This window comes from Rana temporaria, chromosome 1, assembly GCF_905171775.1.
Source record: "Rana temporaria chromosome 1, aRanTem1.1, whole genome shotgun sequence".
Taxonomy (NCBI): domain Eukaryota; kingdom Metazoa; phylum Chordata; class Amphibia; order Anura; family Ranidae; genus Rana; species Rana temporaria.
The window spans coordinates 134934197-134946203 of record NC_053489.1 but is presented as its reverse complement, the minus strand read 5'-3'; the positions used below and the strand labels follow the sequence as shown (position 1 = coordinate 134946203).

The window sequence follows — 12007 nt, the reverse complement described above, 5'->3', positions numbered from 1 at the left end:
CTCTCACTGAGCTCTGCAGAGTGTAACATCGCCCCCTCCCCCTTTTGAAAGCTCAGACAAGCTGTATACGTTTTTGACTTTATATAGCTGCAGGAGAAGAGGAGAAAGGGCTGCAGATTAACAGGTACAACCTATATAGGAGGATTTCTTTCATCTTTGCATCATCTAAGGCCAGCAACTGCTGGTATATATAGGGGTTTACAACCACTTTATAATCTTCTTCTGACTTCTTTTTTTTTTTTTTTTTTTTTTTAGAGAGATTTTTATTAGAGATTTAAAAGTTGCAAGGGTAAAAGCCCTGGAGCAAGAAATCTGTAGCATAACTTATAACACACATGTAATGTGGAAATGGGAAAAGCGGAGAGGTTTATTAAGAATATAGTGGCATTCGGCACTCTCATACCCAAGGACCAGGTCGGCTTCATGCCCTTACGCCAAGCGGGGGACAACGTTTGCAGAGCAGTCCTCTTGGCTCATATTGCTAAGACGCGCAGAATCCCAACCTGCTTCCTCTCATTGGATATTAAAAAAGCCTTTGACTCTGTCTCATGGCCCTACCTGAATTATACCCTGCAGAAATGGGGCTTCGGCCCTAACTTCACCAACTGGGTTATGGCTTTATACAACAAACCTAAAGCACACGTTAAGTATGCAGGATATAAATCAGACCCCTTTATCATAGAGAGAGGCACGCGTCAAGGATGTCCTTTATCCCCCTCATTATTTGCCCTACTCATTGAACCATTGGCACAAAAGATTAGATCTGATCCCACTATAACTGGTATTGAACTTGGTGGATATCAGCACAAACTTTGTCTATTTGCGGATGATATCCTCTTATTTCTTTCATCACCCCAAGTATCTGGCCCAAATCTCGTCCCCATACTCAGTAAATTTGCAGAATCTACTGGTCTATCCATAAATCCTAAAAAATGTTTAGCGCTAAACATATGCCTTTCTGAATTGGAATTGAGATCTGCAAAAATTGGCCTCCCTTTCACATGGAATAGCAAATCAATTCCATATTTAGGGATACATCTCGCATCATCCTTATTGGACTTATTCTCACTTAATTATCCCCCAATTCTGAAACGGTTATCAAATCTGATGAAATCATGGTCCCATCTCCCGCTATCGTGGTTTCGACGATTAAACGCTGTCAAAATGACATTATTGCCGAAACTTTTATATTTATTTAGAGTCTTACCAATTTCCATTCCAGCTTATTATCTGCGAATAATACAAAGAAAATCACTGTCATTTACCGTATTTATCACGGTATAACGCGCTCCCGCGTATACCGCGCACCCCTAAAGTGGCCCCCAGTCCTGTGGAAAAATTTTTTTTGTTTTTTTTGTACTTGCAGTTTTGGTGTCTTGCGCGGCGGCCTCGTCGGGTCCGGCGTCCTTCTGCGGCTTCGGGTGTCCTCTTCGGCGGGTCCGGCGTCCGTCTTCAGCGGGTGTCCTCTTGGGCGGGTCGGGTGTCCTCTTGGGCGGGTCGGGTGTCCTTCTGCGGCGTCCTCCCCGCTCGTTTCCCGCGCCGAGTTTGAATACTGCGCCAACCATATACAGAGCGCAGTACACTCGTGTATTGTCGGCAATGCTCGGCTACCCGCGCTGACGTCCTGTACGTCCAGGACGTGAGTGCGGAAGGAGCCGAGACTGCCCGGTGTCGGCGCAGTATTCCAAACTCGGCGCGGGAAAGCGGATATCGGCGTATATCGCGCACCCACGATTTTGCCCTGATTTTCAGGGCAAAAAAGTGCGCGGTATACGCCGATAAATACGGTATATGGGGATCCTCCAAACCACGGATACAAACGCATACACTCTATCTCCCCAAAATTAGAGGTGGTTTAGGATGCCCTAATTTCACCTATTACTATAGAGCAGCACACGTAGCTACTCTTAATAAATACCAGGCATACCAAGAAACCCTGTTATGGGTGTCTATAGAAGCCATTGAGTGTGATACTTTCCCAATATCTAACTTATTATGGATGTCACCAAAAGACCGTAAAAAACTAAGAAACCCTATAACTAAACATTTAATTTCCCTTTGGGATAGATTCAAGACAAATAATTCACTTCAATCCCTACACAACCCTTTACTATCATTTTATAAATACCCAGCTTTCTATCCTGCATGAATATTCCCTAAATCCTTTAAAGAATGGGCATCCAGGGGTGTCTTATATATGTACAAATTTTTGTATGCCTCGTCATTTATCCCCTTTCCATCCCTATGTGAAAAATATGGTCTTCCGCAATCAGAGTTGTTTAGATATTTACAAATTAAAAACTTTTTTACACCTCTATTAAACACTACAACTTCACTGACACAACTGTCCAGTTTCGAAGACATATGTCAAAAAGAACCCAATGCCAGAGGTGCAATATCCACTATATATTCGCATATGCTGATCCATGCCTGTAGAGATAAACCATCTTATGTTGGGAAGTGGGAGCAGGACTTTGAACGTACACTAGAGATTTCAGAATGGAACCAAATATGGTCAACAACTAAAACCGCTTCCCCCAACATAATGGCTAGTGAAGCCAACTACAAGCTACTGACTAGGTGGCACCTGATACCAGCCAGGGTAGCCAAATATGTGCAGAACTATTCGCCACAATGTTTTCGAGGGTGTACAGATTTGGGCACATATCTTCATATTTGGTGGTCATGTCCTAAAGCACAAACATTTTGGAAAGGTATATTTAAAATTGTAACCAAATTACTAGGGAAAACAATCCTTCCTGATCCTGCAATGGCACTACTCAACTTAAAACCAGACTCTATTTCACATACTCAATTCAAATTGCTGGTGCAACTCTTCACAGCAGCCAAACAGACACTAGCAAAATCTTGGAAATCACCTAAATTGGTCTTGCATTAAGCTTATAGCTAAGATGAATTATACCATGACCCAAGCCAAGATGTCTGCTATCGAATTGGACATGATCCCCAAGTTCGAGAGGATGTGGCAGCCCTGGATTGCATATATTATGCCAACCTTGGACAATAGAGTACTACTGCCATGGTAGCTGAATCAGTTTGTTATAAATGCCATTGTTCAACATCTCTTGGATTGGAGCGGTGGCTCTTGGCTCCACCACGCGGACCCCCCTTAAGGTTCCAGTACTCTCTTTTTTTTTCTCCATTTTATGTTCTTCTAGTTCTCGTTATTAATTTCTTTTTTCTATTTTACTATTATGATTTTGAAGCTCCCTTTGTATTGTTAATAACTTTGCTTCACAGAGGACATTATATATGTCAGTAGTTACTAATAATTACATAAAACCTCTAAACTTAATAATCTTAAAGTCATTAGTGACTAAATAGTATACCATGCTTTGTCCACAAATATTTACTTTGTATATTTACATATTGGAATAAGAATATTTGAGCTTCTCTATTTTCAATGTATTTAATGTATTCCCTGTAATGTGTATTACACCTTTGTACTCAATAAAATATTTTTGACAAAAAATAAATAAAAATAAAGAATATAGTGGCATTAGGGTTGTGGCAAACAGTATCTGCAGATCATATGACACAATATTTTGAGCTGTTGCCAAAGTGCCCATGTTTTGGCAGATTTGTTATCTCTATATACTACTCCCTTGTTCCTAATCTAGTATGTCCATATATTGCTTGAGTTCAGAGATGTTTGGTTCATATGGTGACTTCCATTTCCTGGCTATTAAAATGTGTGCTGCCAAGAGAATATTTAACCACTTTAATACAGGGCTTTTATACACACCTCAAAACCGGGCCTATTCTGGCACTTCTCTCCTACATGTACAAATCATTTCTTTTGCTAGAAAATTACGCAGAACCCCCAAACATTATATATGTTTTTTTAGCAGACACCCTAGGGAACAAAACGACGGTCATTGCAACGATTTATCTTGCACGGTATTTGCACAAACATTTTTCAAAAGCCTTTTTTTTTTTAAAGAAATAGTTTCATGAATTAAAAAAATAACAGAACAGTAAAGTTAGCCCAATTTTTTGTAAAATATGAAAGATTATGTTACACCTAGTAAATAGATACCTAACATGTCACGCTTTAAAATTGCTCACACTCATGGAATGGCACCAAACTTCGGAACTTAAAAATCTCCATAGGCAATGCTTTGAAAATGTTTACAGGTTACCAGTTTTGATTTACAGAGGAGATTTAGTGCTAGAATTGTTGCTGGCACGCTAACGCACGTGGCGATACCTCGCATATGTGGTTTAAACAGCGTTTACATATGTCGGCGGGACTTGCGTGTGCGTTCGCTTCTGCGCGCGAGCTACTGGGGACAGGGGCGTTTTTTTAATTTTTTTTTTTTTTTTTTTTTTTATTGTTTTTTTTTCCCCCCCTTTATTTATTTATGTTTTAACACTTTTTTTTAATCACTTTTATTCCTATTACAAGGAATGTAAACATCCCTTGTAATAGGAAATGTGTGTGACAGGTCCTCCTTTATGGAGAGATGCGGGGTCAATAAGACTTTGCATCTCTCCTCCAGGCTGAAAAGCATGAGATCGGTGAAAAAAAAATTAATCGATCTCATGATCTGTGTTGCTCACTAGCCGCAATCCCGGCTTTGTTTACTTACGGGTACCCGGGTGTGACGTCATCACGCCCGGGTTTTCCTAAGGTCATAGCGATGACTGGTGACCATCTGGTCACCAGTCATCTCTATGCTTCCTACCTGCGCCGGACGATTTCTTCTCCGGGCCCCCGGTGGCACGGGAGAGCCCGGAGAAGCACCGGATGGTGGCGGGAGGGGGGATGTCCCCTCCCGCTGCCTATAAGAACGATGAAGCGGCGGAACCGATCATTCTTATGGTGCGCAGAATTGCTGCTTGAAGACATGGATATCTGAATGATGCCTCTAGCTGCAGGCATCATTCAGATATCCCCCGGCAAAGCCCAGGACGTCATTTGGGAGATCCCATCTGTGGACGTCATATGTCTATTGGCCGGTATTGAAGTGGTTAAGATAATATGTCTGAACATAGGTGGGAATGTATGTATCTGCATGAACACTTAAGAGGGCCAGTGCTACATTTGCTGTAGTAATTATGCCTGTAAGTGCAGAAATTAGGTTGAAAACAGCATTTCAAAAACTTCTAATGTTTAGGCATGACCATAACATATGTTTCAATGTCCCCACTTGTCCGCACCCTCTCCAACATAGGTTTTCACAACAGTTTGAAAATTGGGCGACAGAATATGGGGTCAGATACCATCTTAAAGTGGAGGTTCACCCAAAAAACTTTTTTAACATTAGATTGAGGCTGGTTTTGTAAAGGGGAATCGGGTGTTTTTTTTTAAATCGAAGCAGTACTTACCGTTTTAGAGATGCATCTTCTCCGCCGCTTCCGGGTATGGGCTGCGGGACTGGGCATTCCTACTTGATTGACAGGCTTCCGACGGTCGTATCTATCGCGTCACAATTTTCCGAAAGTAGCCAAACGTCGGTGCGCAGACGCCGTATAGAGCCGCACCGTCGTTCGGCTTCTTTCGGCTACTCGTGACGCGATGTATGCGACCGTCGGAAGCCTGTCAATCAAATAGGAATGCCCAGTCCCGAAGACCATACCCGGAAGCGGCGGAAAAGATCGCTCTCTAAAACGGTAAGTACTGCTTCGATTTTACAAAAAAGTACCAGATTCCCCTTGACAAAATGAGCATCAATCTAATGTTAAAACAATTTTTTCGGGTGAACTCCCGCTTTAAGTGCATTTTTTGGGCAATTTTGGAGCACGAGTATTTAAGTTAAATGGCTTTTTTTGCCACTGTGTGTGGGTAAGGCATAGTTCAAGCTCTTCTAACCACATAAGTAAAGGGGGGGGGGGGGGGGTTGACCATTTTTGATTACAAAAGAGAGTGATTCCCTTTTTTCCATGGGGTGAATTGGCTGTCATAAAGGACCATACTGACTCGGGGGTTGTTGGATCTGTAAGTGAGTATTTGCGGAGGCAGACCACCAGTCTAGCATTAAATGGTAGAAAATCAGATTGTGGTATTGAAAGTTTTGTAGTAAAGTCCTGGAATGGGGTCAATTTAGTACGTTCTTTTTTTAAAGTCCTTAATACCCACACACTTTTGAGTGTTAGGCACACAAAGTTTAATTTGTGGTAACCTGTTTCTGTTTATCAGTGGTCTTTGTATTTTGCTGCTTGATTCGGTTCTCATTTCTAAAACTTGTTTACAGCTGGGCTCCAGATGCAAAGATTTGAGAGATATACATTTTGGACAGTGCTACAAAATCTCCGATGAAGGAATGGTCGTAATAGCTAAAGGTTGTCCAAAGCTACAGAAAATTTACATGCAAGAAAACAAATTAGTAAGTGCATTTTTATATTCTCAGTGTTTGGTAATCCGTTTTTATTCAGGTGGCACCAAGGTATGTAGTGATATCCTTACATGTCTCCTACTTACAAGCAGACCTCTGTGCACTATTTTACTGTACATCTATACAACAAATGAGGTTTAATATTCTGACTCCGATTGTTGTGAAGCGATTTATCCCCTGTGAAACCTCTATGCCTGGCCTGTATAAGCAGATATAATCACTGAGGACAATCTTTACCAGATAGCTTGAACTCGCTAATACCGATTCCATTCACAGAAGTTGCTTTAATCCAAAACATCAGAATACATCAGATGACAGGTTACAGCAGATGAACAGGTTGTAGTATTGTGCAGTCAAAAGATGATACTGGCTGAAGCTTACTTATGCAGAATACATGTGCCCATGTTGCATGTGGCCTTTAGCTTTTCTCCATTAGAAAGGAAGTACAAACTCAGCAAGAAGGGTGGAGCATTACACAGAAAGATAGTGTGTCATAGATCAGACAAAGAAATACAGAGGCATTACCACAAAAGGTCACTAGATGGCAGCATGTGAACAAAACATAACATACATAGAAAATGGTTAGAGAAACAATATGTATATATAACAAATTATATGCCCAATTGGGTGGCACATTTAATATTGACAATTTTTTATTTATTTTTATACATCATACATTCTAGGAGTACTACAGGGGGAACCGGTGGTTGAAAAGGTTCTGTCTGTTCTGGTAGATCGTTGAATTAATAGTAGAATGCAATGCCAGGCTGCAGTTTATAATGCAAGCAGAATACTTTGTGTTGTAAGAGGTATGGGCTGAATAGAATAGATGATTTATAGGGGGGTATGATCACCATGTGAAATTCATAAGTGGTCCTTGTAGTAAATTGGGTGTTTGTTATTCACTTTAAAGTGGTTCTAAATCCACGTCGAAAAGAGAGACCTGCAAGACAAAGGCATAATGATCTAGTATGCATAGCATACTAGCTAATTATGTAATACTCGCCTGAGATCGAATCCCCCACTGCGGTGCTTGTAAACAGCTACGGCCAACAACATTGCTTCTCGATTTACTTCCGGGTATCACAGCTCTGGCATTGTGATTGGCCGGAGCCGCAATGACGTCACTCCCGCACATGCGGGCAGGATCTGCCGGTAATGGCACACTCACTGAAGCAACGACACGTACGTGCCTTTGCTTCAGTGCGCATGTACCGATGACATTAGCACATGCAGATACAGGGCATACAAGCCTTATTATAAGCTTACCTGTAGGATAATGTGAATTGTAAGGGTTTACAACCACTTAAAGGTCAGCACAAAAGATAAGGCAGAACTCTATACATCCTGGAGGAAATAAGATTTGACCTCCACATACAGAAAGGGCTTGTTTCAATAAGAACGAGGGACATTTGCAGTACACTCACTCAGAAACTAGTTATGGTCACTTCAGTTTATTACTTCAAAAAGAGCTGTATGTATTCCTGTATGCACATATAGTTGGATAATGACATGTACAGGTCATAACACCAGAGCTTGTTGATTCAGGGAATATCATGTTGTCTTGGGGGATCAGCAAGGACATTTTTCCCTTGTTGGAGCAACAAGGTTTTTAAGGTTTTTTGGCTTTATTTTTAAAAATGTTTTAGACTTGTATCTTTTTCAGCCTGACTAACTGTTTCTATGTAGAAAAACAAACCTTTCAATTATAAAATGGGTTCTTAAACCAACGATTCGCTTTCCACAATAAATAAACGATTGAAATGTACTGGTGCCATAATGGTTATGTTTTTGATGGGGGTTAAGAAAAATACCTTTGAGTATTCCTTGTTGAAGCAATTAATCAATTGCATATTCACAGATCCCTTCCTCAACATTGATTGCTTTTCAGGACGATACATGCAGTCAGGTCTAATTCTAAGCTGTAAATCAAAGTCACAGCTTTTGGTGTGGGTTTCAATGTAACATGTTCTGCTTTATGAACTGCCGTCACTCGCTACTGCTCAAATGATTTTTCTTAACTGCGTTCTGCCTAGTTACTGCTTGAAACTTTTTTCTGCAATGTACTTTCTGTACTTAATTTTGACAGACAGTAAGCTTCTTAAAAACAAAAATGGAACTCAACTTTTCTTTGCATTATATAACCTTGTCTTGATTTACTCTGCTAGCATTTCAAAAATAGTTGTTCAGCACCCTATACATTTAATTTTAATAAATAGAACCATGTTGTATTAGTGTGCAGTTGTTCATAAATCATCTCCTAGTTTTGTCTGAATGGTAAATAAATACAAAATTAACTATTGTTTTGATTCTGTCGCTTTTAGAATACTTTAATTGCCTTTTGCATTGTTTTTTGTTAAAGCTGGGGTTCACCCAAAAAAAAAATTCTAACATTACATTAAGCTTAGTTGTGATAATGACATTATGCTGACCTTTTTACTTCATTGCCGTACATACCGTTTTATCTATATTTTCACAGCGGCTTCCCGGTATGTAATTTGCTGGACTGGGCCGGACTGCGAGTCGGCTCTATACGGCGCCTGCGCACCGTCGTTCGACTTCTTTCGGCAACTCGTGACGCGCTGTATGCGCCGGTCGAAAGCATGTCAATCAATTAGCATGTGAATAGGAAAGCCCAGTCCCGCAGATTACATGCCTGGAAGCCGCCGTGAAACTATAGATAAAACGGTATGTACGGCAATAAAATTAAAAAGGTCAGCATAATGTCATTATCACAACTTGGCTCAATGTAATGTTAGAATTATTTTTTTGGGTGAACCCCCGCTTTAAGACTATATTTTAACCCCTTGACACCAGCATAACACATATATGTGGCCTCCCTACACTGGGCTTTTTGAGTGAGTGAGTGAAAAATGTATATAGCGCTACACATGCGAACCGAATCACCTCTGGGCGCTTGTTGACCATTTCTCCTTTGACCTCAAAAGAGATGGGTTTTGATCTTTCTCCTAAAGGCCAAGTGGTTCTCCTCCAAACGAATGGCGGTTGGTAAAGTGTTCCAAAGACGAGGGCCTTGGACAGCAAATCTTCTTTCTCCTTTGGACTTGTATCTGGTTTTAGGGATTTGGAGTAGATTTTGGTTGGAGGTTCGCAGCGTGCCATTGGGGTTATAAGCCTTTAATTTTTCGCATAGATATTTGGGAGAATTTCCCAGAATACATTTATGCGTCAGACAGAGAGCTTTGAAGGTGATTCTCTCTTTCACTGCCAGCCAGTGGAGTCTTCTCAGTGCGGGGGAGATAGATTCCCAAGGCTTTTTCCCAGTCACAAGACACGCGGCCGTATTCTGAATGACCTGCAGGCGAGTGATTTGCTACTTTGGGAGTCCTAGGTAAAGGGCATTTGCATAGTCAAGTCTGGAGTTGACAATTCTTCCCACCACGACTGCTATGTCTTCTTTGGGGATAAATGGAATAAGTCTGCGTAGTAGGTGCAGTAGATGATGGGATCCGCTGACTACTGACCCTATTTGTGCATCCATTGTCATGTAGGTGTCAAAGATGACTCCGAGACTTTTGACTTTGGTGCTAGGGGTGATGATTTTTCCCAGAATGGGTTGAGGTATCCAGGGTGTTGCCGGTTGATTCTTTCGATTGGCGTGAAACAGGAGAAGTTCTGTTTTCGATCCGTTGAGTTTAAGATAACTCTTTGTCATCCAGTTCTCTATCAAAGAGAGGCATTTCTCTAGACTGAGATGATGATCCATTTTGTTAGATGCGAAAGTACAATTGTGTGTCATCCGCATACGAGTGGTAGAGCAGCTTTTGGCTGCTGATGATTATTGATTTGCCTTTGAAAACTCATATATGTGTATCAGTCTTTGTACAGGGAGTGCACCGCACAGTCTGCTCCCACTACAGAGACCGGGGTCATCTGACCGCTCTGGTAGCCTCTGATTGGCTACAACAGTGACCCGTCACTGTGAAGCCCACCCCTTTTGTTTCTCTCTCTGTAAATTGATAGGAAAGATACATTTCATCTTAGTCTCTCCTTGCAGAGGAAATAAAAAACTGTGTGTAAAATTAATAATATAAAATAAAGAAATACCTAAGATCAAGGTTTGTCCTGGGGGGAAAAAAAAAGAAGGTATAATCTACCTGGATAGTAGTTGTGATATGTACAGTTTTGCTAACACATTTCAAAGTTGCAAAATTGTGCATGAGCATTTATATTTGTTTTACCCTTTAGTGGGGTACACACTAAGAAAATCAGGTGTCCGATTTTTCTCGATGTTTGTTTCACAGCAAATCGGAACCGATGAAAGAAAATTCTTATGAATATTCTCGTACAACAAAGGCTTTTATTGTTGTTTATTGTTTCTGATCATGTGCAGTCTTGCTTTTCAGGATTTTCTTGTACGAATACTGTACACATTAAACGAAAATTGTTCGTTCTGTTTTGTGCACGAGAAACATTTTGGAGTTTGTTCCTTTTGGGAACTTTTTGTACGAAAATTTGGAATCGGCTATCGAAAGTTGTGTACACACAATATGAAAATCGTAAGTAAATTCTTTGGACAAAAATGTTCGGACGATTTTCTTATAGTGTGTATGAGCCTAAAGGCGTGAAGGGGTTACAACTGGAAGGATACTTTGCTTTCTGAAAATTGATATTCATTAAAAGCATAGCTTTAAGGTTTTTTTTTTTCCCTTTTAAAGGTAATCTTTATAATGTGGACCGTGTTCTCTCACAGTACATACATAGAGATGTTAGAGTTAAAGGCCACCTGTCACACAGCAAAACAAACACCTGGGTGAGAAGACTGATGGAAGCCGCCCTACCACGTTTGCTGTATGTTGGCATGGGGCAGTGAAATAACATCTTTACTTTCAGAGAAGTTACCCCCATCTGGTATTTTACTTCATGAGAGGGTCCTATTAATTGGGAGTGCTTTAGCTTGAAATGAAAATGTGATAGAATTAAGCTGTTTTGAGTAAATAATCCAAAAAGAGCAAACTTTTATTTTTTATTTTTTTTATTACCAGTACATTTAAGCTACATATTAGTATAATACTGAATCCTTCATTAAGTCTTGTTTTTAGCAAAAACTTGTATGCTATGTGCATTTTTGATACATTTTTTGTGCTTTTCTAGTGCGTTAGTGAGATGAGAGAAGAGTGAAATCTAGTGAGATTTGTTTTGCATCCACTAGGTGGCAGCATAACATCAGGCTAACAGTCATTTTTTTTACTATGTGGTTCTTGATAAAACGTTACTGTATACGTAAAGGTTTCAGTAAATGCACCTTTTTCTTTAACTTTTATTATCCTCTGTTCCATACCAGTTTTTTTCCAGGCTGCATGCTTCATAACAAGATGTATTACTTCTTGAAATGTATATATGCTCTAAGATGTATGATGTTATTTTGAACAACTGTCTAGAGAAAAGTAAAAAGACAGGCTAGTTTATTTTACATCTGAAAGGAACATGAAGACTTTAGCATGCTCACTGTGTATGCAGAATACCTGTTTATAAAAAATATAAATAAATAAACCTTTTATATGCATGTCAAATATCAGAAAGGATACCGATATTACTTTTAGAAGTCACATCACGTTGTTTAAAACTCAAACCTAACTTGCCCTTCTAGTACATTTTTTATAGTGTCCTATTAAAAGAATATGGTA

At 40.1% G+C, this 12007-nt stretch overlaps 1 protein-coding gene across 1 annotated transcript in view; it reads left to right on the top strand.

Annotated features, from left to right (window-relative positions):
• FBXL17 (F-box and leucine rich repeat protein 17) overlaps positions 1-12007 on the top strand; it is a 933678-nt gene that overhangs the window by 25161 nt on the left and 896510 nt on the right. The window contains exon 4 of the mRNA XM_040343157.1: positions 6219-6350. Within this exon, the coding sequence (XP_040199091.1) occupies positions 6219-6350 (132 nt within the window). The remainder of the gene's footprint in view (positions 1-6218; positions 6351-12007) is intronic.